Here is a 22,191-nt window from a genome sequence, read left to right on the forward strand (position 1 = left end):
GTTTTACAGCAAGGAATGCCGGCCTACATGTGCACGCGTGTGCTGCTGGATGTGCTTCATGCGGCAATGCTGCAGGCACACGCACGCACACCCAGGCTCCGCATCTCCACGTCTGCATCCCGCTGCCTGGCGGAATCGCCCCAAAACCGGCTGCGCTGAACGGCCCCAGCGCACGGGTCTAACCAAAGCTCCCAGTGCGCGAGCCTGAACCGACAGCGCTCACAAAAACGTGTTCCGAAAAGCCTCTGCTCACAAGCCCAAAATAAAGCTCAGCGAGGTTAACCTAGCACAGTAACAAAAGTTGCAACACCACACTATAAGGTTAAAAAGAAAATAGTATAATAAAGGAAATACAAAGGCTTTGGCATGGTTTTTACAATCAACAATGGTTAATTTTGATATGTAGTTGTGAACAACTTCAAAACACTTAAGTTTAAAACTCTTGCAAGCACTTTTAATTGATTAGGAATGAATTCTAGATGCACAAAAATGATTGGACCGTGAACAGTAGTACAACTATATCTAAGAACAATTAACTTTTGCCGACCAAAAAAGAAACGTATGATGCATGAAAATGTGTATAAAACATCTATAGAATATTCTTGTCAAATATAAATGAAATTAACTTTATTATAGAAATCATTCTGGGAGATTTCTAGGGAAGACAAATACTTACATTTCGACATAAAACAAATTGGATTATATCGAAGACACAATCTACCTTTTATCTATCAAACTCTTTTCTTCGTCGAAGTTCTCTCTTAACCCTTGTTTGCACATAGCTTCGTCCGTTAACAACCTTTGGAAATACCAACAGATATTTTTCTTACATAAATCTAGTGCGTACTGTTCCAGGTTTAATTATATGCAATGGAATGATACGAACTTGGAACATCAATCCAAAAATCTATGAACAGATTGGTAGAAGTATTCGATATATCTTGATAAAACTCTTAAATTCGTGGCAAAGCTTGTTGATCATGGCTTCTTTTTTTTTTTTTCCTTTTTTTTTTTTTAAACAACTTCATGACCAACACAGATCAAACATCCATCCAGTCTACATTGTTCTTTTTTTTTTTCATTATAACATACAAATGCCCATTTACAAATAATACACCAAAATGAATAAAAGTTTGGATACCAAAATGAAGATTTGTTCCAACTGATATAATGCCTTCAGTGTACAAAGGTCCATGTTAAAGTCTTTTCCATGTGTTACAGCATACGGCACAGTTGCAGTACAGGAGTACTCTGAGAGCCATTCTTCCTTTATAAAATACTGCTGAACATCCAACTGTTGTCCATATAGTCATTTACGGAATTAACACATGTTTTACTGTAATCTTGGCCAGTATTGAGACATATCAGGTTCACTGCCAGGAACTTGAACTGGAACTGACACTCCAGGGGAAATGAGACCTGAAAATTGAGTGGGAAAATGGATATTTTAGATTTTTTTTTTCCTGTACATAGCACAATTTGTGCATTGGGCTTTTGCTCAATGTATGTGGGTAAGTGCTGCATGCCGCCACCTACCAGCCTGCAGGATCCGGGGTTGGGGGGGCATATTTTTTTTTAAATCTGTGCACATCTAACTGATTTGTTGTTATAAATAAACTGCTCTGCTTTGAGAAAAATGACAGAGCCTCAGCTCTTTTATATCAGTTTGGAATTCAGCCCGAAATGCACCAGACATTTCTGGGGTTTTTTTTGTTTTTAATGAGTTTAGCTTGCCCCTGTGTGCACTCACACTTGCCCTTTTTCTTTTTTTTTCTTTTTTCTTTTGCCCTATTTTGCCTCATTAAGCATAGATTCACATTTCTGCAGGCTTGCTGCCTTGTTGGTAACTTCAAACCTTTAACAAAAAGCAGCTGCTGGACGCAGGTCCCGCAAACACGAGGGCACCCTGCTCTTCCACAGCCACTCGCGCTCGCGGGCGCCGGCGGCTCCGCTGCGCTCGAGCACTCACCTGTGGAAGTGGTGCCAGAGGTGCCCATGGGCTGGCTGTTCATGTGTGTCTGCATGTGCGGCGGGGTGTAGGTGTCATAGCTGCGGCCGTTCACCGACGGGCTGGTGGGCAGCATGCAGGAGTAGGAGGAGGTCTGGCTGGGCACGGGGGGCTGCGGGAGCGAAGCAGAGAGGGCGTCAGGCGGTGGCCCCCGCGCATGGGGACTCGCGGCCCGGCCCGGGCGCCACTCGGTACCGGCCCGAGGAGCGGGAAGCTGCCCGGGAGCCTCCGTTCACGTGTGTCAGCACCGGGCGCCCGGTGCCCCGGCCTTGCGTATCGCCACAGAGCAACTTGGCCGACGTCATTGCTCCCCACGCGCTCCAGAGACTCTAACTTTATTTGGTTCATTTTGGTTCAGCAATTAGTAACATCGTAATTGCCGCGGCGCCGGAGTCACCCTGGCTCTAATCTGCTCGCCTGGCTCCAGCAGTGGTCAATGCTGCGCCGCAGACAAAGCTGCAAAACTCCCGTAATTGGCCAGCACCTTCCTAGGCCAACCCCACCATTAAAAAAGGAGGAATTTTGCATCTGAAAGGTCTATAGAAACAGACCCCAAAGGAATAGATTTCTTCCTAACCCAGCTGGTGATCAGCTAATGCTTTCAGGCATGAGGATTGACAGCTCTTGCAATTCTGGCTTAGCTAGCATAACCACTGATGCTAATCACATCCTTCCCTTTCTCAGGTGTTCCTAATGTGCCTCCGCCACATTACCTATGCAGAAAAGATCTAATCCTTCCAGCGTTTTATTAGGGCTGCGATTTCAACAACACTGCAACAGTGAGTTCCATAGGTTAACTGTAATTTTCTGGAAAAGGTGTTTTCATGCCGAATTAGCCGCCTTTTAATTTTGAGGGCCTTCTCCTTTTAAAAGTGCTGGGAAAGGACTTGTCCGAGCGCCAGGACCTAGTGCCACCCTTCCCCTCGCGCCTCTTCACTGCCTGGAAGGGGGCAGCTCTGCTCTCCTGCACCCGGGACGTCGGAACAGCCGTCCCCATGTCCTGCTAGCATGTCACTTACTTGCATAGGCAGGTTGTTAGCCATGGTGAAGCTAGGCATGGGCGGCAGGGCACTGTACGTGTTCGTGAGCGCCGTGTCCGTTCTGCCCAACATGGAACCTGATGTGAAAGAGGAAACTATAATAGAATAGACAGATAGATGAGCGCATTAGTTCGACCGCAATTAGAAACAACAAGAGAGGCTCGGGGTCTGTTTTTCCCCGGGGGATGAACGAACAGTGGCGGCTCTGCCGTATTACCGGGGGTGGTTGGTTGCGGAATAGGTTGGTAAACGCTCGTGCTGAAACTACTGCTGATGGGAATGTGACTGGGAGTGTTGCTCGCTTGTCTCCGCTGGTTCCTCAGCTTCTCTTCCCTTCGCCACTTGGCCCGTCTGTTAGAAAACCACACCTGGAAACACAGGGTTTGAGAGACGTGAGCAACAGAGCCGGGGCCAGAGGCGCGTGCCCCCCGCGCCCCCAGGCAGAGCTGGGGCGAAGCTCTCTCGCCACTCAGCGAAGCCAAACAACATCTGCTCTTACGCGCTGCGAGAGCGCAGCGGACAAACACCCCACCGTGAATAGCAGTGTCCCCACGCTTTGAAAAGCCAGTAATAAAAACATTATAATAGTAATAGTAAAATTATAGTAGCAATAATTACATGGCAGCTTTGGTACCTGTATTCTTGCTTCAGGCAGGTCTATTTTAGCAGCTAGTCTCTCTCTTGCAAATACATCGGGATAGTGGGTTCGCTCAAATTCTGCCAAGGGAAATATTATTGTATTCATTAAGAAGAATTAAAACGGCTGCCTGGAAAGTCGTGATGATTGTTCTTACGCTACCTATGCTCCCCGTTCTGGGAAGAGACATTGCTGCAAGAGCAGGAGCTGAACCTTCCCCATGCGTGCGTTAGAGACGGTGCCTCCTGGGGACTGTGGCCAAGAGGATTTGCAGGCTCGGGCCCCGTGCTAGCGTCTCGTAGATGGGATAGTTGGGTTTCCCTTCACTTCGGGGGTCCCTGATGCCGCTGTGATGCTGCCACCCCCAAGTGAAATGGCATTTAAAGGGTTAAGAGCAGAGGATGGGGCCAAAGAACTGTCCTAGCCCCGAGGTGCCTCTGAGCCCAGCCCAGGAAAAGGGCATCTGGGGCCGGCCCTGCAGCCGCAGCCACGGGACCGGCACAGCGAGCGGCTGCCCGAGCAGGGCCACGGGCACTGCCAGCCCTGAGCTCCCGCTTGTCCCCGGCCCGGGGCAGGAGAGGGGCGAGGGAGAGGCATCGGGAGGGGTGCGACGCTCCTTTTATCGTTATGTTACTGCACGTCGTATTACATGTTTCAAGCCAATATGTCCTAAATGCACTCCCCTTCAAAATCTTTCTGCAGCTTTTCAGCACAGGCTGCAGACATCAACAAGAGTATGAAGCGTGAGCATAAGATAGAATAGCAGGAGCCACAGACTTAAAATATATACACATATATAAGAATATTTACCAGTTTTTATATATGTGTGTATAGCTCACGAATGCTTCTGTTCTGCTCTTAAAATAGCACATTCTGCTTTTCCCTCTGACTTTAGCCCTATGGAAATGTCACTCACCTTTCTCAAGGGCTTCGATTTGCTCTTGGGTAAAGGATGTCCTATTTCTCTGCAGCTTCCTTTTCAGCTGAAGTCTCATTTGGGCCTCGTCTGAGTCCTCTCCATTAGAGCTGATGGAGTTAGTGTTTTCCCCTCCTCCCTCCTGTTGCGGGCAGCCATCTGCAGCAATGAGAGCAGGAAACTGAATCGCAGGTACCCGTGTGTTAAGGCTCCCAGCAAAGACATAATGCAGCTGGAAACAAGTCCAGCCACGTTTCCTCACGCCCTTCCCTCTAAGGTCTTGCTTAGCAAGGCAGAATCTCACCGCTCACACGAGTAACACAGAAACGTTTCGTTTTCTAGTGTTATCGTGGACCTTAGAGATGAGGACTTACAGTCGTATGGTCTTAATTTCACTTTATTTACCCTCTAAAATAAAACCAGCAACAAAATAACTTCCACTCAGAGTGCTTCTTTAGCTGGTTCGTTACTAAAGAAGTGCCACGGCAGTCTCCTCTGGCTGCTGAATTTATTTACCTATTGCTACGTTTAAAATAGCGACGTTCACTATTTCAGATTATCTATAATCAGTAATTCCTATCTAATCAATTAGATGTTGATAGGTTTGCAGAAAATGCTATTAAGAAACCAAACCAAGCTTGTAATCTTTTAAAAAAAATATTTATCCAGTTTTTATTTGAATTCTGCACAGTCAATTTCATTTTAAAGGTTGTGAATTTAGAAGTGCCTGCATTGTTCTGCAGTTTTATTCAACTATTGTATGAGTGTGCATTGCCTTGACACCTATTACTGAGCACAGCTGTAATTATATCATCACCAAGAACAGGCTATAATTGCTGAAAATGGAATTTTATATTTAGATAAAAGGACTGTCCATTCTTTGTAATGTGTTGCACCAGAGAAAAGTAAGATTTCTTTTAAATTTTTTTTAACGTGTAATTTTTTTTCAAAAAAAAGGGAGTAGTTGCGAGTTCACCAAGTGCCGCTCAACGCGCCGCTCGGCAGCTGAGCGCCTTGGCACGGGCGGCCTCGACGCGGCGCGGCCCTCACGGCGCCGCTTGCGCCGCTTTTAACGCCGTTTCTCGCGTTGCGCGGGGTGGGGGAAAGTTGCGCTGCGCGCTCGGCGCTTCTGCTCATCCGCCGTCCAAGTTGCGCGCAAAAAAAAAAATAAAAAATAAGTCAATAAATGGCGGCGCTGCCGTGGCACCCGTTAAATCGTGTGGGAAACGAGCTCCGGCGCGCTGCGAGGGGCGGACAAAAGCCCCGCGCTTCAAAGCGCGGCGCGGATTGTGACAGCGCCGGCGAGGAGCCTTTCAAGCACTTTGAAATGTTTCAAAACGCCGACGCTCTCGCCCATTTAGAGCGGCGGGCGAGGCGGCGGCGCGGAGCATATGGGCGCCCGCGCAGCTATTGAGGCGGCCACCGGGGCTTCAATAGGCGGGGGCCGCTTTTCAGCGGGGACACAAAGCGGCCGTGCCGGGGGGCGCCGCGCGGCGCCCGCGGCAGCGCCGGGGGCCGCGCACAAAAGGGCCCCGCGGCCGCTCTGCGCGCGCGGGGGATGCGCGGGGGGCAGCGCCCGCGCAGCACCCCCAAGCCCGCGGCTTTTCCGCCTGCTCCGACAGCAGCACCGGTTTGCGAGCGCCGAGGCTTCCCAGCGCTCGCCTAAAAAGGCCGCCCCGTCGGAGAATTAAGATATCTCCTCTTAGACGGGAGCGCTAAAAAAAAAAAAAAAAAAAAAAAAAAAAGGAGCGGCCTCAATAGCGGCCGTTCCACCTTGCAGACCTAATCCGCCAATGTCCCTCCCTATTATCCCATAGCTAGACCATCTGACGCTGGGTATGGGATTTGTTTCCTGGAAAAAAAAAAGACGCTGGGAAATAAAATCATTCCTTAGTTTCTTAGTGTCTTAATCAGTGAGGCGGAAAACAAGCAAAAAAAAAGATAGCGAAGCCATCGCGGCACCTCTCAGCTATAGAGCGGGGATCAAAACATTGCAGCATCTGTTGAAAGAGAAAGTGTCTAAATCCTATAGAAGGCTTTAGTCCTATAAGAGGGAGAGGGAGGGGAGAAAAAAGATAAGAAACAGTGTCTCGGTGATCCCTAAAACCACTAAATCACTGGAGAATTTCTCCTGGATAGAGATGTCTCTTTTTGTTCTGTCAGCCCTCATGTATCCATTATTTTAGTCTCTGCTGCATGGCGTTTATCAGATTGAGACCATATTTGTACCCCTCTGAGACCTAACCTCGCCTTATGCTTTTTGAGTAATGGACTCTTAAAATCCAGCAACATCCCCCTGCAAGGAAAAAACATTAGCGGCAGCATGAATATTCCAGAGGAAATCCATTTTATTAATTTTAAGCGGGCGAGGCGGATGCTTTCAGTGCCTCCCCCGCGTCTCTCTCCTCCCCGCGCAGCCCCCGTGTTACCCGCGCCGCGTTACCCGCGCTGCCCCTCCGGCCCCGGGCCGCGCAAAGTGCGCTCAGCCCCGCGGGCCGCGAGCCGCGGCCGTCGGGGGCGCGCCCGGCCCCGCTGCGCGCCCCGCGCATCTCCGCGCGCAGGGCCCCGAGGGCCGCGGAGCCGCAGAGGGAGCCGCGGCCGCGCAGGTAGCGTCGGAGCGACTCCCGTTTGGGGCCGTCCCGGCTCCAAGACGGGGTGGGGGGAAAGACGGGACAAAAAAGCGGGGGGAGCGAGCGCTCCGCTCCATCTTTGCAGTGTCCTTCATAGATTGTTTTCTTCTCTTAAAACTGACATGTCTAATTGGCAAGCGGTGCCGTATCGTGTCCAGGGGTCTCCTGTGGAACATTTCTACAGCTGTCTCCTTCAACTAGACGCTTATTCATGTCGCCTTAATGAGAAACAAAACGATCTCTAATGAGCAATTACATAGCGACAGAATTGTTCCCATAACAAATTCTTGCGTGTGACAGAAACATCCTTTGTACCAGATATTCCGCACACTGTTACCGTTTTTTTTCCTTGCGGAGTGAAAACAAAAAGCAGGTTGTTGTATATGGACACCTCTTCTAAAGGAATGGCCAGCGCCAGGGAGCGCGGTGCCCCGGCACAGCCCGCTTTCAAAAAGAAGCCATTAACCATCCTGAGGATGTAACGTAACATCCCATTATCCTGCATATTATCCCCTTGTCATTCCTACAACAAATACCTATTAATCTCCGGGATAAACAGTTTTCTATATTTACAAAGTTGCTCGGGGGCCATCGAGGAGGGTCCGGAGGCAGCGCCGGGCCGGGAGAGCCCTGCGCAGGGCGCCCGGCAGGAGCTCCGGTTACCGACGGCTTCTCCGCGCATCTCCGCGGGGCGCGGGGCCGACTTGGCGGGGGGGGTGGGGGGGGGTGGAAAGGAGCCGAAGGGCGCGTTAGCGGGCGCCGCTTGCGCGGGGCGGCGCTTACCTTGCGCGGGCTGCCCGGGAACCGATGTGCCGGGGTACCAGCCTGGCCGGGTGCCCCAGGTGCCCGTCTGCCCGTTGAGCATCCTTAGCTTGTCGTACATCCCATCGGCGCCCATCTGTTGCTTTTCGCTAGCCAGGTTGCGGAGGACTCTGTTAATCGACGACACCTGGAAGGTAAGCGACAGGGACCGCAATGGTAGCGCCGCAGCGCACAGCGCCCGCGCGCAACGCCCGCCGAACGCCGCGCGACGCCGCGCAACGCCCCGACCGCCGAGCAGCGCCCGCCGCTTCAGCGAGCGAACGAACCCGAACGAAACGAAACAAAACTTCCCAAACCGCCCCAAAGCGGAGTGCGCAGCCCCGCGCAAGCACGCGGCCGATTTTAACTCGAATTACTAAGGCGCCAGGCACAAGCCGAGACCCGGCATTACTTCTTCTTATTATTATTATTATCGTTCTCCTTAAAGGCACTTCTGAGGTTCTGCGCGGAAAATAAAACCCGAAAAGGAGCCTGTCCCTGCCCCATGCAAGCGGCGCGGGGCCGCTGTCCTCGCTCATCCGCGCCCCGGACAAAGGAGCAGAGCTAGAGCTACCCGGGCATGGCGCACGGCACGGAGGAAGGGTTTGTCGTGAACTTACGCTGGGTATATTATCGTTGGTACAGACCCCCTCCGACAGTAATCTGTCTCGAATCTCCCACGCAAAGATGGAGGGGCACTCTCGTTTATACTGCGCTATTTTGCTTACAACTTCTGGAGTCGCTACTCTCGGTTTACTACCTCCGATTGCCCTGGGTCTGATGGAGCCAGTTTCGTAATACCTGCCCAAAATTTTACTCACACATCCATTCGACACCTGGATAGGGAAGTGGACAGAAAATCACATTATTAATAATTTCAAGACAAAAATAAAATTGTTTAAGTATGCATTAAACAATGACAAGCTTACGTTTTGATTGTCCAGCTGCCGAGGCCCACCCCGCGAGACGGAATGAACTTCAATGTGAAGCAGGTTCAATTCGTTTACTATTCTCTACGGTGTAGCTTTATACAATTCTATCGCCTGTAAGCGTACACACGCGCTAAGCAACAGCATTCTCATTGGTTAAGCTATAGTGTCCATGCATAACTAGCTTGCAGCTGGCTGACATTCCTTTCCGATGCTCTATTGCTGGTCCTCCCGGATGCTTATCTGGCTATGGCCGGCCTAGTTCATTAAAAAGTTGCTAACGAGCGTTATCTTCTCCGGGTGGCCTTGGTTCCCATCGCTTCAGTTCCCGGTTCTCACCGCCTCAGCTCCTCGGTTCTCATCACTTCAGCTCCTCGGTTCTCATCACTTCAGCTCCTCGTATTCCTGTAAAAGTGCTAAGGCCCCAACATTTCCCCCTCTTTTTTCAAAAACAGAATTAGCGGTATTATGCATCAAGCGTTGCAAGCATTGGCAAAAGCAAGGTAACATAATCACAAGCACGAGTATAACCATCCCGATCACGCACAAGTGGTACAACATTTCTGTAATCCATGGTCCTAAGCCTAACGATCTGAGCCAATCTTCTAATCCCCAACTTTCTTCCTTCAACTTGTGCAGCCCTTCTTTCAAGAGTGCAATCTTTTTATGGATAGACTCTGAATGATCGGATAAGTTTAAACAACACATACCTTCAAAATCCTCACACCCATGCCCATGTGCTAAAAGCAGAAAATCTACTGCGGCTCTATTCTGCAATACTACATGATTTACACTAGCTACATCTTGCGATAGCTGATCTAAAATGTCTGATGTTAAATTTAATTCATTCCTTGTCCAGCATGCTAGCTGTTTCAAGGAAGTCATTGCTCGTGCGGCAGTGCTCCCTGGGATAAGCAGGGACACGAAGATAGTTTTGACCCTTGACCAAAATCTTGGATCCCCAACTTTTGTACAATCTAACTCATGTATCGATCGTTTCTTCCTTTTGGATACAAAGGTCATCACTCGAGATATATTAGGGTGAAACAAACTCAGTCTCCCCAGATAACACGGACCTCCTTGTGGACTGGACGGTACTCCGTTCCATGCCCGGTCTCCGCATATTAAAAACACTCCTGGTGGTAGCCGTTTTGCAGAGAAGCTCGTTAATTTACATTGGGTATATGTGTGAAGATAAACATCATTAATTTTCAGCCCCGAGTTAACTGTTGCCCATTGCGATGTACTTTCTTCAAGTGCACCTTTGCTATGCAGTTCAAAACTAACCCATCCACCGTTTCGGGTGGTATTTGTGGCATTCAGACTTCCCAACAAGTCTAATTCCTCCGGCGGGGAAGTCAGAGTGCCATTCAGACTTTTAATGATTTCACATTGCCAGCACCCGTCTAACTGTTCTGCCGTTCGCTTTGATCGGTAAGAGCACATAATAGTATTTAATAGAGTATCATTAAGCACAGCAAAATTAGCTACGTACCCATTGAATTCTTGAGGTTGCCAAACAGGGACTCCTATCAAACAAGTACGAAAAGGGTCTCCTGGACGTTCCAAGCTAAGACAGAAGGCACTTTGGCCTGTCTGATTAGCTATGGTGACCCAAATGTTCTCCCTCTGCTGAATTTCTGTCTGCCATTTCCCCTGCACTATTCCTGTCACTGTTATCAAGATGATTACCAAACAGCTGAACCTGGTCCATTCTGACATCCTGGTCCATTGAGTGTTCCTGTCTGTTCCGCAACCACGGTCGTACCCACTTGGCTGGTACCCAGGTCGCTCCATCTCCTGCAAGTACACAAGCATAACCCCGTCCCCACGTAATTAACTCGACTGGACCTTCCCAGATCTGTTTCTGCGGCCAGAAAACTTCTACCTGCACCTTCTTTCCTGAAAGATCAGCTGGGTTTTTAGAAAAATGGGGTGAAAATAGGTATACTATCATCATTTCGAGGGGTTAAGCCAATTTAAGATATAGATGCTTTACTGATTAATTCGTAGAGGGACCCTTCTCCCCCTCTTTTTTCAAAGCAAATAATAATCATAAGGGATACCTGTCTGATGGGTTATATCTGCTGTCCCACAAAGGCAAGAACTCTTAATTTGGGTATAATTAACAATATGCCTAAGAAGCATGACAATATCCATTAAAAGCAGTATCAGCTCCTATAATAGCATTAAAAGCAACACTACCTTCCTAAAAGCCACAATATACAACTAATAATAACAGTAACATTTCTTCCTCCCATGTTGTTCTGCAGGCTCACACTTGCACCAGCTGCTTGCCTGCTTCATCTGATGTATGCGAGTTTGCTTCCAGCCAAGGTCTCACCCATTTCGCTGGCACCCATCTGGTTCCAGTATCTGCAACAACACAAGCATACCCTTTCCCCCAGGTTATCAAGTCCAAAGGTCCCATCCAGTTTCTGCTTTCAAACAATTCTTCCACAAACACTTCTTCCACATTATCCACCCCATGACTATAGTCACTCAAGCTTCGCATGAAATTGTTGAGGTGTTAATATTACATGCCCTAAACATGATGCAGGTAGGCGAGTGATTGCACATTGGTACATTAGACGGAGGAAGTTACAGAAAAGGAAGGGAGTCTAGTTCTACAAGAATATATATACAGAAAATATTGCAGTTACAATAGTAAGTAATTGAGTATAACAAACTTTGTATCCACCCCGTGACTCCAGTTACCATTGTATATTGAAATTTAGTCTCAAATTAGAGTCTTAGTACCTGGGACATCAATTGGGTCATCCACCTGTAAAGGGGTATAAGCGGTGAACTGAATCATCTTTACGTTAATAGCTTTCATTATAGTAGATTTTATACAGGATATTGCTATACTTAGGATAATTATCATCACAATGAACATCACCACATATTCTATCAAACTGAATCCAACCAGTGACACCAAATCCAAACCAACTAAACACCTTCGCCAGCCAGCTAGTGATTCTCAGAGTTCATGGGTGTCTTTTGCCACCTGTCGCATCTTCTCTGATTGGATATCCAGGTCCTGTGTAACATTAGGGATATAAATGCTGCAGTCGGTACTGGAGAGGTTTAGGTAGCCACAAAGTCCATTTTAGCATAACAGCATCAAGTCCAGTGCCATCCAGTTCTGAAGAGCCATTGTTGATGTGGCTTGTAATTGTCGATCGAGCAACTGTATACTAGTATCGGTGGCATTAGCTAATTTTTCTACTTGATAGGCTAGCTTACTTAACCATAATCGCATTTGTAAGACCAAATCCAAAAAAAAAAAAATCCTTCCATCTAAGACAGATCTTGGGAAGTACGGCAATCATTACGAGGCACAAAGTCTTCACTTACTGATTTATATTTTATGCTGCGATTATGGCACAGCCTATTTTTAGGGAAATGTAAACTGGCCAATAGTGTCTGACCCAATTGTGTTGTTCCCAATTGGAGCAATATATCACTTGCTTATATCACGGCTTGTTTGATACTGAACCACTATGTCATGGTCCTCAGGATGCAATAGTATGGTGAAAAATTTTGAAAGGTTCTCTGTTTCCATTTCTATTTATGTTTGCATAGCTTCAATTTGGTTTCCTCTCTGTCCAAGGATACAAGTCAGAGTACAGCTCACAGTCCTCCACCGGTGGGGTGGGTGGGCGGGGGAGGTGGGGGGGGGAACACCATAGTCTGAGTTATTCCTGACTTTACCGTTTTCAAATTCTGGACTTACTTGTTGTGATTATTCAGCCCTCTCTGCTGATATATATGTTACACAATAAAGATCTAAAAACCACAGATACAAACAGCACAAACACAATTTCCATCCAGTGGCACGACCTCACGTAGCTGTGCACTCCGCTAGTGAGTTCCACTGGTTGTCGGCAGGTCACTGAGACTGAACATTCTCTCGAGTTGGCAGATTAGAGGGTTGCCGATAGGCTCCTAACTCGGCGGGCGTCCCCGCAGAGACAACGTGGGTCTCAGTGTTAGGAGTCTCACCCCTCCTTTCTCTCTGCTCTGTCTGTTTATGCCCGGTGCATCCTGCCACGTAGGGCCAGTACGTGCCAGCAGGCAGACCAGGGGGCGGACAAACTCCGCCTTCAGTCACATAATCTTCCCTCCTGGGTGCGCAGGTGCGCATGTCAGTAAATTGTCCCAGTCGTCAGTCTGAGGGTCCTGCCTTTCTCATCTCCCTCCCTCTCGGGTGTTTGACCTTCAAATTAGTTTAGAGGATGTTTGCAGTTAAGTTGGCTACAAGCCCGGTCGAGCAGCCGCCTTCAGCTGCTTTCGGAGGAGGTCGGCTCTGAGCCTGGCTGAGCAGCCGCCTCCGCACTCCTTATCGCTCAGCCTGGGCAGGCAAACATCTTTCTCAGGGTCTTGGATTCTATTTTGCACAATAGTTTTATGACTCTACGGATCATACAAATTTCCACCTTTCAACCATACCTCATGTCAGCAGCAATATACAAAGGATACAACACATAATAGAGATGAACATAGCAAATAGAAATAATAGCCCTAATAACGGTTTCTGTCCTCACTTAAAGCATTACAGTTCTTCAACCCCCACTTTTAAAGATAGATCAAATTCCTCTGCACCTCCCCCTTGGCTGTTGTCAAGCCCTCAGCAACATAAGTTTCCTTGATCTCATTCGCCTTCTCTTCCCCGGCCCCCCTTCTCCTTTTTTCAAGGCAATCTAACAAGTCCCGGACCCAGCCAGGCCATTCTTCAGGTGCGACGGTGTGGGGGGGGGCGGGTGGATGCGGGGGCAGACGGTGCAGGCGCCGCAGGTGCAGGCACAGAGGCAGGCACGGGCGGGGGGGTTAGCGATGGATCTCCAAACACCAGCGGTTTTCAGTGGCGTGGCGGTCCCGGTCCTGAAGTGCTTGCAAAGGCTGCCGTGGCTCCGATGGCCACTTTGCTTTTGGCTTTCACATCGGATTTGAATACTAGGTGGGGCTCAGCTTTGAACCCATTCTCTCTGCACCAGATCGAAAGCTTGCAGAGGGTCTGTTCATCAGTAGCTTGCTCCAGGGATTGCACGAGCCTATTCACCAAATTTCCGTAGGACTCCCGCAATCCCTGCTTCACCATCGTAAATGATGGGGTCTTTCGTTCTGACGGCACTAAAAACAGCGCCTGCTTCACAGCATCCACGGCTGCGTTACGCTCACTGCCGCTATTCTCCAACTTCCCTGAACTTTCTGCCGACTTTCTCGCCACTCTGGCCCTTTCCTCAGCCCCCGTCGGTGGTCCTGTCTCCTCCCCTTTCCCTCCGCGGATTGCTTTCCGCAGAGCGGCAGCGACTTGGGCCTCCCCGTGCAATTGTTCAAGCATTAGCCGCACAGGATGATATATTTTCGCAAGTCGCCGAGCTTCCTTTGAACCTACTTGCACACCATCCCACAGTTCCTTTCCTGCTCGCTCCCAGGGCTCGAGTTTATATACCTGAGAGGCTTCCTCCATGAGTCTTTTCTGCTTACAGAACAGCAGTAAGTCAATTAAATCGTCTTTTGAGATCACAGTCTCAGTCTTTTGAGCGAGCTTTAACAAACTTTCCACAGTAGCACGCTCCGTTGCTGATGCAGCAATCCCCATCCTAGTTGCTGATGCAGCAATCCCCATCCTGCCCCTGACTCACCAGGTCAGTCCTGACTCACTAGGTCAGCCGTGGCCACGATCCGCCTCTCCCGGGCGCCCAGCTACTTCTCTGCTGGCTGCAGGATCCCTCGCGTTCTCGGCTCCACTCTACCCACGGTCGTATCACGTCGGGGTCACCAGATGCCGAGGCCCACCCCGCGAGACGGAATGAACGACACTTCAATGTGAAGCAGGTTCAATTCGTTTACTATTCTCTACGGTGTAGCTTTATACAATTCTATCGCCTGTAAGCGTACACACGCGCTAAGCAACAGCATTCTCATTGGTTAAGCTATAGTGTCCATGCATAACTAGCTTGCAGCTGGCTGACATTCCTTTCCGATGCTCTATTGCTGGTCCTCCCGGATGCTTATCTGGCTATGGCCGGCCTAGTTCATTAAAAAGTTGCTAACGAGCGTTATCTTCTCCGGGTGGCCTTGGTTCCCATCGCTTCAGTTCCCGGTTCTCACCGCCTCAGCTCCTCGGTTCTCATCACTTCAGCTCCTCGGTTCTCATCACTTCAGCTCCTCGTATTCCTGTAAAAGTGCTAAGGCCCCAACATCCAGCACTTGGACTTTTGCATCTGCATGGGTCTATAACACAAAAATATACCTTAAATGGTATGAGAACTTACTTAGCGAGTCTTTTTTTTTCTTAAAGAAAAAAATACATTTGTGGCCCTACTATCTACAACTGTGATACTTTAAAAACATTTTGAAGAAAAAAAAATCTGGTCAAAATGGAATTCGTTTAGTATTAAGGTTAAAATATGCCTTAAACCTGAGCAATAGTTATGACAGTCTAGACTCTATTGTCCTCAATGTTCTTAGAGCGAATACTTTCGGGAGGAACAGGGTGAGTGAGGGGTTATAAAAATCTACATTTACGATGTATCCCTAAGCTGTGCCAAATCCTGTTAGTGTCCGCAAACACAGATTCCAGGTTAAAACTGCGCGGCTTTTTTTTTTCTCCTGCATTTCAAAAAATAATAATAATAACAATTAAAAAAAGGCAAGAAGCCGCGCCACATGTATACAGCTCTCACGAAATCATAAGGAAATAACGGGAGAAGGGAGGAAAAAAAAACGGGAGTTATGGCGAGTCGTCTAATTCGGTTTATTACAGCGAACTAACTGCAAGGAGAGCGGAGGTTATTACGGGGCGGCAGTGAGGAGGGGCACAGCAGGCGGGTATCGCAGGGCTCGCACAGGGACAGGCGTCTCGGCGGTCAGGAGGAGCAGCCGGGCGCTGCCCTGCGCGGGGGGCCGGTGACGGAGCCCGCACGGGCGCGGGGCGCGGGCAGAGGCTCCTCCGCCGAGGCGCGCGGAGCGGCGCGGAGCGGGACGCAGCCGCTGATCACCTGCAGGATTCGGGAGATGTCGCAGGGCCGCGCTCCGCTGTGCGCGAGTTCCACGATTTTCTGTCGCGTGGAGTCCGGCAGCGGCCGCCCGTTGACAAACACCCCGCCGAGCTGGTTCACGCCGCTGTGACCTGCCGGGGACGAAGAGACCCGCCATAGCACCCTGCTCTGCGAGCTGCGCGCCCCTGCGCGCCCCGCCGCGCGTGCCGCAGCCCGGCGTTCCGAGCACCCACGCAGCGCCGCGCGGCCGCGGAGCCGGCTCCGCCCGCCCGGGCTCGGCGCCCGCCTCGCGCCCAGAGCGTCCTCCGAAAGCCGCTTCCCCTCCGCGGAAAAGGCAAGAGCCGCGGAGCGCCCCAGAGCGCCAACCAAAGCCCCCAGTATTCTGCGGTGGACGCGGCTGCGTTGCGCGCTTTGCCTGTAGCTCGCGTAAAAAATAAAAGCGAAAATAAAACAAACAAACAAACAAAAAAAAAACACCAAGGAAAAAAAAAAAAGCAAAACAAAACCAAAAATAAAGCGGCCTGTCCGTCGGTCCGCAGCCGCGCAGCGCGCCTCGCCACGAGCGCCCGAAGAGGCTGCACGCCAAGCGCCAACCTGGAGCTGCCTCCCTGGAGAAGCGCAGCCGCGCGCACTCCGCTCTCCTCTCCTTGGAGCCTCCTGATAAATTGACTCCAAGAGCCCAGGCTTCTTAGCAATAAATAAGCTCCAAATATAGAAGAGGGGGAAAATATGATGAGCCTCTCTGACATTTGTCTTTAAAATAAAACTAGCTGCACGTCAAGTTTGAGCTTAATTTCTGGAAATAGGCGGAAGTCGCCCCGGATCATGCATGGAAGGCTAATTGAAAAGATCAGTTGGAGCACTTGTGGCAGGCGTGTCACTTTATGACAGTACTCTGCTTTTGAAAATTGCATCGTCACGACAAATAGTAGCATGATAAAACGACCCTTTCTGTCCGCATTTGGATATCACTCAGGCTACGCTGAGCTCTCCGCGCTTTCCCTCCGAGGGAGGCTGCGGTTTGAGGTAGCCGGGGGCTCTGCGCGGACACGGGCGAGGGGGGCGCGCGCCCCGCGCAATGGATTCAAAGTGACAGGCGGCCCCGGTGCCACAGCGCGCAGCCGCCGCGGCCCAGCACCGCGGGCAGCGTTTCCGCGTCCTCCTCCTCCTCCTGCGCGGAGGCAGCGCGGAGGCCCCCGCGGCGGCGGGAGCCCCGTCCCGCGGCGCCGGGACGCCCCGCGCCCGCAGCAGGGACTCCAACCTGAGCCCCCCCACCCATCCCCCGGGTGCCCGAGCCTCCGCCTTGGCGGAGGCCACTCGGCGGCGTAAAGAAAGCAGAATCTAAGTTTCACTTAAAAGGTTAAGCCTTAATCATGATATAATTTCCCTGGAGAGCGGCGCGGCTCTCGCCCAGTGGCGGTGATTATGCGCCTCGCGTCCTGGTGCGAGTCCTCTAATAGGAAAACATATGGTGTCAATTTGGACGCCCTGCACCACATACACCCAGGAGTTATTAGCACAAAGCCCGCCGCGACCTTGCAACAAAATAAGGGCTGCACCCGGATGGCATCTCCGCCCTGTGAAGGCATCCGCGGAGCCCCGCACCCGCGCTGCGCCGTCCGGGCCGCGCAGAGGCCGCGCAACCTGCCCTGAGCTCCGCCACTGGGCCCGCGAGTTCCGCGAGTGTCGCGATAAGGCGAGTCCCCGCGGAAGATCCGCGCCCACCGCCAGGCAGCCCGGGCCCCGCTCGGAAAGGCCGCACCTCGCGAGCCGCCTGGGTGGCACCTCGGGCCCCTGCGCCCGTCCCGACCCAAATTTGCACGCAGGCCCCTCAGGCGCGGCCGCGGGTCGCTGTGCTGACGCGTTATATAAGCACTCGCTCCGCGGCCACCCGCCCGGGGCTGCGCTCTGCCACGCCGTGCCAGGGTCTCCAAAATGCAATTACATGCATATGCATGTAGACACACACACACACATATATATATGTATATAAAATAAACCCCGAATGCCACCAAAAGGAGACCAGCGGCGGGCAGCCAGTAAAGCCCAGAGGCCACAAGTGACCCAGCCCGGGGCGGGTGCTTTTTCCTCCCTGGCCTCAACCAGGTGAGATGCCCCCGAGCCTCCCCCGCCCCGCCTGCCCTCCCGGAGGCCAGGGCAGCCCCGGCAGCGCCCACGCAGCGCGGCCGCCCCGCGCAGGCCCCGCGGAGCCGCCATGTGCCCACCTGCCCTGCGCGGCCGCGGAGGGGCGCGGAGTCACTTACTGTTCTGCATGTTGGGCCGGGAGAGCGGTATCCCACGGGGCTCGCCTATAGTGCTCTATGAGCGACAAGAGAGGCGTTAATCAGGGCAGGCAGCGCACACGCTCACGCCGCGCGTAGGCTAAGGGCTCGGGCAAGGCTTGCGCTCTTATCCTTAGGCACCTTCGCCAGTTAGTCTAAAGCTTTGGGGGCAAAAATATACACATATACCTCTACATAATTATATATATATATATATATAATGGAGGCCGAGCTCCGAGTGCTTTAGTTGTAATTGCGTGCGAGAAGCCCCTCGCTAACGTCCTTCTCCCAAGCGGTGCCTTGCGCGCAGCGATCACAAAGCGAGTTCGGAGCGGCGGCTCTCAACTTGCCTGGGTGCTGGGCGCGCAGTCCTCGCACGCAGTTTGGGGCCTCGCACATCTGCGTGCCACTAGTTAGAGTCTTCCCTCTAGGATAAAGCAGAAAAGTGCGTTAGGAGCGGGGCGGAGGGGCGTGGAGGGGCGCGCAGCGGAGCGGGCCACTCCTGCCCCCCACTCGCCCACGCTCCGCGTTCCTTGGGAGGCTGCGCGGAGCGGAGTGGCCCGGCGCGCTCGGGGTCCGTTTTTTTTTCTTTTTCTTTTTTCCTTTTTTTTAAAATATATTTCTTTTTTTCCTTCATTTGTTTTTCTTTTTATTTATTTATTTTTATTTTTTTCCCTGCCGCGGCCCCGGCAACTTTTTCTTTTCCTCTCTCCCGCGAACTCGCCGTATTGTGATTAACTTCTTTTTTGGTCTTTAGATCTTCCCCTTTTTCACTGTACTGTGACACACGCTGTCTACCTCGCCTCAGTGCTTTAAAAAGTAAGAACAGGAGGGGGTGAGAAGTGTGGAACAAAGCGCAGAGAAAGGGAACAATGGGCTCCTTTCTGCTCCTCTACCCAAACCCGAGCGCGGGGACCCGGCTCCTCCAGCGCCCGCGCAGCTTCCCAACTGAACGGACCAACAACCCTCCAACTTACAAAGAGCGCAGAAGCAGCCCCCTTCTCCCTTCATTAGCGCCTGCCTTGACCCAGCGCCTGGACAGTCCCAAGCGCCTCTATTTTTTTTTTTCCTCCTCCCCCCCGCCTTCCTTCCCCTGCTCCCTCTCTCCTCCTCTCTCCACCTTCTCCCCCCCGCGGCCTTCACTTATTTATTTATTTATGCACCCCGTGTATTTATTTGCAGCGCTCGCCGGTGAAAATGGAAAAGTAATTTCTCTTTATAAATATCTGTCGGTAATTGTGTTACTGGTGCGAGTTGTTAGGGGTTGTAAAAAGATACAACAGCTCGGTGGGGTGCTCAATTGGGGAGGGACAATTACAATAAAGAACCCATTCAAGGGGGCTGCTAAAAAAAAGGGAAAAAAAAAAGGAGGTAAAATAATGAAATAGTCGCAGCCTTCATTTTCTCTCTCTCTCTCTCTTTTTTAGTCTAAAAATACTCGTTGTCTTTCTTATGCGCCTATAATGAATATTAATTTTACTCTTCCCGCATACGAGGGAGAATTCAAAGATGCATGTTCCCCCATTCAGGACTAGCCATGGTGTAATTTATTAAGCAGTTTTTAGCAATCCGAAATCCATTAAAAATAAACATCAAACAAGCACTTTCCCGCAGCGTCCTGGTAAATATTTACCGCTCCTGGGAGAACTACCTGATTAGCAGGGCCCTGTGGCCGCGTCTGCTGCGCGCGAGGGAGGCCGGAGCCTTTCCCCCCCCGCCCCCCGTTATCACACGCGTTTGCACCGCACACCGCGCACGGGAAACGCGCTGCTCCGCGCCGACTTGGCCCCCGTGTTTAGCGCCCAGCGCGGGGCCTAGGGGGTTAAGGAGCCATCCAGGAACCCGCCGTTCAACTTCCAGCCGCCGCACGCACCTCCGGAACCACAACGGGAGCGTTTAAATGAGAGGAAAGCGCCACGGAGCCGAACAAAACACCGCGCCCGGCAGCACCGAAATCCGCCCCGCGCAGCGCCGCGGACAGACGAGAGAGGAAGGGAGGGAGGGAGAGCCAAGCCGGGCCCGCCGGGGTGTCCTGAGGCACCCGTGGCTGGGAGAACCAGCGGGGGGGTTGGGGGGACGCGAGAGGTGCCCCCCGGCAGCAGGAGGGGCCCCGGTGCCACCGGCGACGCCAGCGTAGCGCGACCCGCGGAGCCAGCGCGGGCCAGGCCCAGGCTCCGAGGCGGGTTTAATCCCGCCATCCTGAGCTGATCTCATCGCTTCAGGAATTTTTTTTTCCCTCTCTCGGTGAAAACATAATTCAGCTGACAAACTTTTACGTTGTTGGGACAAATGGGAGAAAGATAAAAACGAAACGCTTGGCGATTAAGCGTTGCGAAAGGTCACCGGCTATAAACATTTATTGTCAAGGGCCACTTTTATTATTTTATGTCCCTAAAGATGGAGAAGATGCAGACACTTTTATTTTCTAGGATGTTGCTATCGTTTTCTAAGGCAGCGGCTGCCAAGCTCATTTAATCACGCAGGAAACTTTGTTTATAAACTTTCTAGAAATTTTGCTCTCGCTCTGCGCGCTGATTCAACGCCTCCTTACAAAGTATGCAAGGTTAAATTCAAATCCAGCATTTCCAATTGCACTTGCGAGGCGAGAAAGAATCAAGTTTATTGTTGTGCTTCAGAGGAGACAAAAAATAATATTTTTCTTTTTGAACGGCAAAGAGTTTGCAACTTATTAAAAATAAATAATAATGATGATAAAAAGAAGATAAAACGCTTGGCTGTATGGGTGGATTGCAGGCCCGTGTATTTCGAGGGGGGATTATGAGAGAAATAAACGAGATCATATTTCGGAAGAAAGAGCAAATATTTAAAGACCACGTCGCCTCAAAGGACGAGAAGCCCGCGGAGCAGCGCGGCGCTTTCGCGGCGCGCGAGCGCCGGGCAGGAGCGGGGGCTCGGCGGGCCGGGCGCGGGCGCTGCGCGGCCGCGGAGCGTCGCGGAGGCGGCCGAGGCGGCGGCCCCACGGGCCGGGCCCAGGCGCTGCCGCCCGCGGCCCCGCGCCCGGCCGGGCCCGGCCGCGCTCCCCTCGGCCCCGCTGCGGCGGCGGCGCGGCCGGGCGCTCCCCGGGCCGCTGGGGCTCGCGGCCGCCGCTCGCTGCTCTTCCCAGGCAGATGCTTCTCCAGGGACAAGGGTGATGCGGGAGCAGAAAGTTTAGTGAGCTCCGTGGCTGGGAAGTTCCCTGGGAAGCTCTCCGGAATGCAAATGGGGAGACGAGAGAGAGCGCGGGCGAGACCCGGAGCCCTGTCTAGATATTAAAATGCGAGGAGGAAGAAGGCAGGAGAAGAAATGAGCGGACTCACCTTTATGAGGCATCTTGTCTTGTTGTCAAAGCTCCTGTCAATAGTTTAAGAGCGCACTGATTTGAAATGATGGTGCTTTAAAAAGAGTTGCCAGTAAAATAGTTTTTCTCCACTGAAGCTGCTGGTTGTGTGATCTTGAATTCCTGGGAAGGAGACAGAGATTGACAATAAAATGGGCTGTCAGTGACTGGAGAGTGAGAGATAAAAGAGTGTGTGAGTGAAGTGGGGAGAGAGAGACAGAGCACACCTATGCTGATTGGTGATGGTTCAAGTGTATTAATGTATGTGTGCCTTGGTCTCTGCCTCGCCTCCACTGCTCTTCACTGGCCCATTAGCAAAGCCTGACCTCTGTCATCATCTTCCAGCAAAACACTTCCTCCCTGCGCCTTAACCAGAGCGGGAAATGAGGCTGAGCCAGGGCTCGCTTTTCAAACCCACTAATCACTCCGCACATGCAAATGCTCCGCTCGCTCCCACACAAAATATTGCTTTATGCAAAGCCACGGCAGCGCCTCCGCGCCGCCCATTGGCCGCCCCGCCGCCCGCCCCGGCTCAATTGGCCCAGCCGTTTGAATAGGAATGCGCCGGCACCGGCTCCGCACCGGCACCGGCTCCGGCTCG

General features: G+C 51.5%; 2 protein-coding genes and 1 long non-coding RNA gene across 6 annotated transcripts; all 3 read right to left on the minus strand.

The window, feature by feature from the left end:
- Positions 1-317: 317 nt before the first annotated feature.
- PAX6 (paired box 6) lies at positions 318-18,319 on the minus strand. Of its 4 annotated transcripts, none has more exons than XM_088525883.1 (10): positions 18,236-18,286; positions 15,972-16,102; positions 8,854-8,868; positions 8,015-8,180; positions 4,602-4,760; positions 3,683-3,765; positions 3,266-3,416; positions 3,028-3,143; positions 1,970-2,120; positions 318-1,419 (listed from the first exon to the last, which is right to left on the minus strand). In XM_088525883.1, the coding sequence occupies exons 1-10, from the start codon at positions 18,243-18,245 to the stop codon at positions 1,334-1,336; spliced, it is 1,068 nt and encodes a 355-aa protein (XP_088382009.1). In that variant the 5' UTR covers positions 18,246-18,286; the 3' UTR covers positions 318-1,333. The 4 variants fall into 4 exon arrangements, with proteins under 4 accessions (XP_088382009.1, XP_088382008.1, XP_088382007.1 ...); XM_088525882.1 differs by having other exon boundaries at positions 3,028-3,125; positions 8,653-8,868; XM_088525881.1 differs by having other exon boundaries at positions 8,653-8,868.
- On the minus strand, positions 8,958-14,596 carry LOC148594531 (syncytin-A-like). Its single transcript, XM_088525690.1, has 3 exons — positions 14,094-14,596; positions 9,434-10,123; positions 8,958-8,976 (listed from the first exon to the last, which is right to left on the minus strand). The coding sequence occupies exons 1-3, from the start codon at positions 14,594-14,596 to the stop codon at positions 8,958-8,960; spliced, it is 1,212 nt and encodes a 403-aa protein (XP_088381816.1).
- A 284-nt stretch (positions 18,320-18,603) lies between the features above and the next one.
- On the minus strand, positions 18,604-21,924 carry LOC104573674 (uncharacterized). The gene is made up of 3 exons (XR_015913443.1): positions 21,818-21,924; positions 21,567-21,713; positions 18,604-18,680 (listed from the first exon to the last, which is right to left on the minus strand). It is a non-coding gene; the product is annotated as an uncharacterized LOC104573674 (long non-coding RNA).
- Positions 21,925-22,191: the final 267 nt, after the last annotated feature.

This window comes from Tinamus guttatus, unplaced genomic scaffold (genome assembly GCF_059628265.1).
Source record: "Tinamus guttatus ecotype Peru unplaced genomic scaffold, ASM5962826v1 Tinamus_guttatus_pri_ptg000240l, whole genome shotgun sequence".
NCBI lineage: Eukaryota > Metazoa > Chordata > Aves > Tinamiformes > Tinamidae > Tinamus > Tinamus guttatus.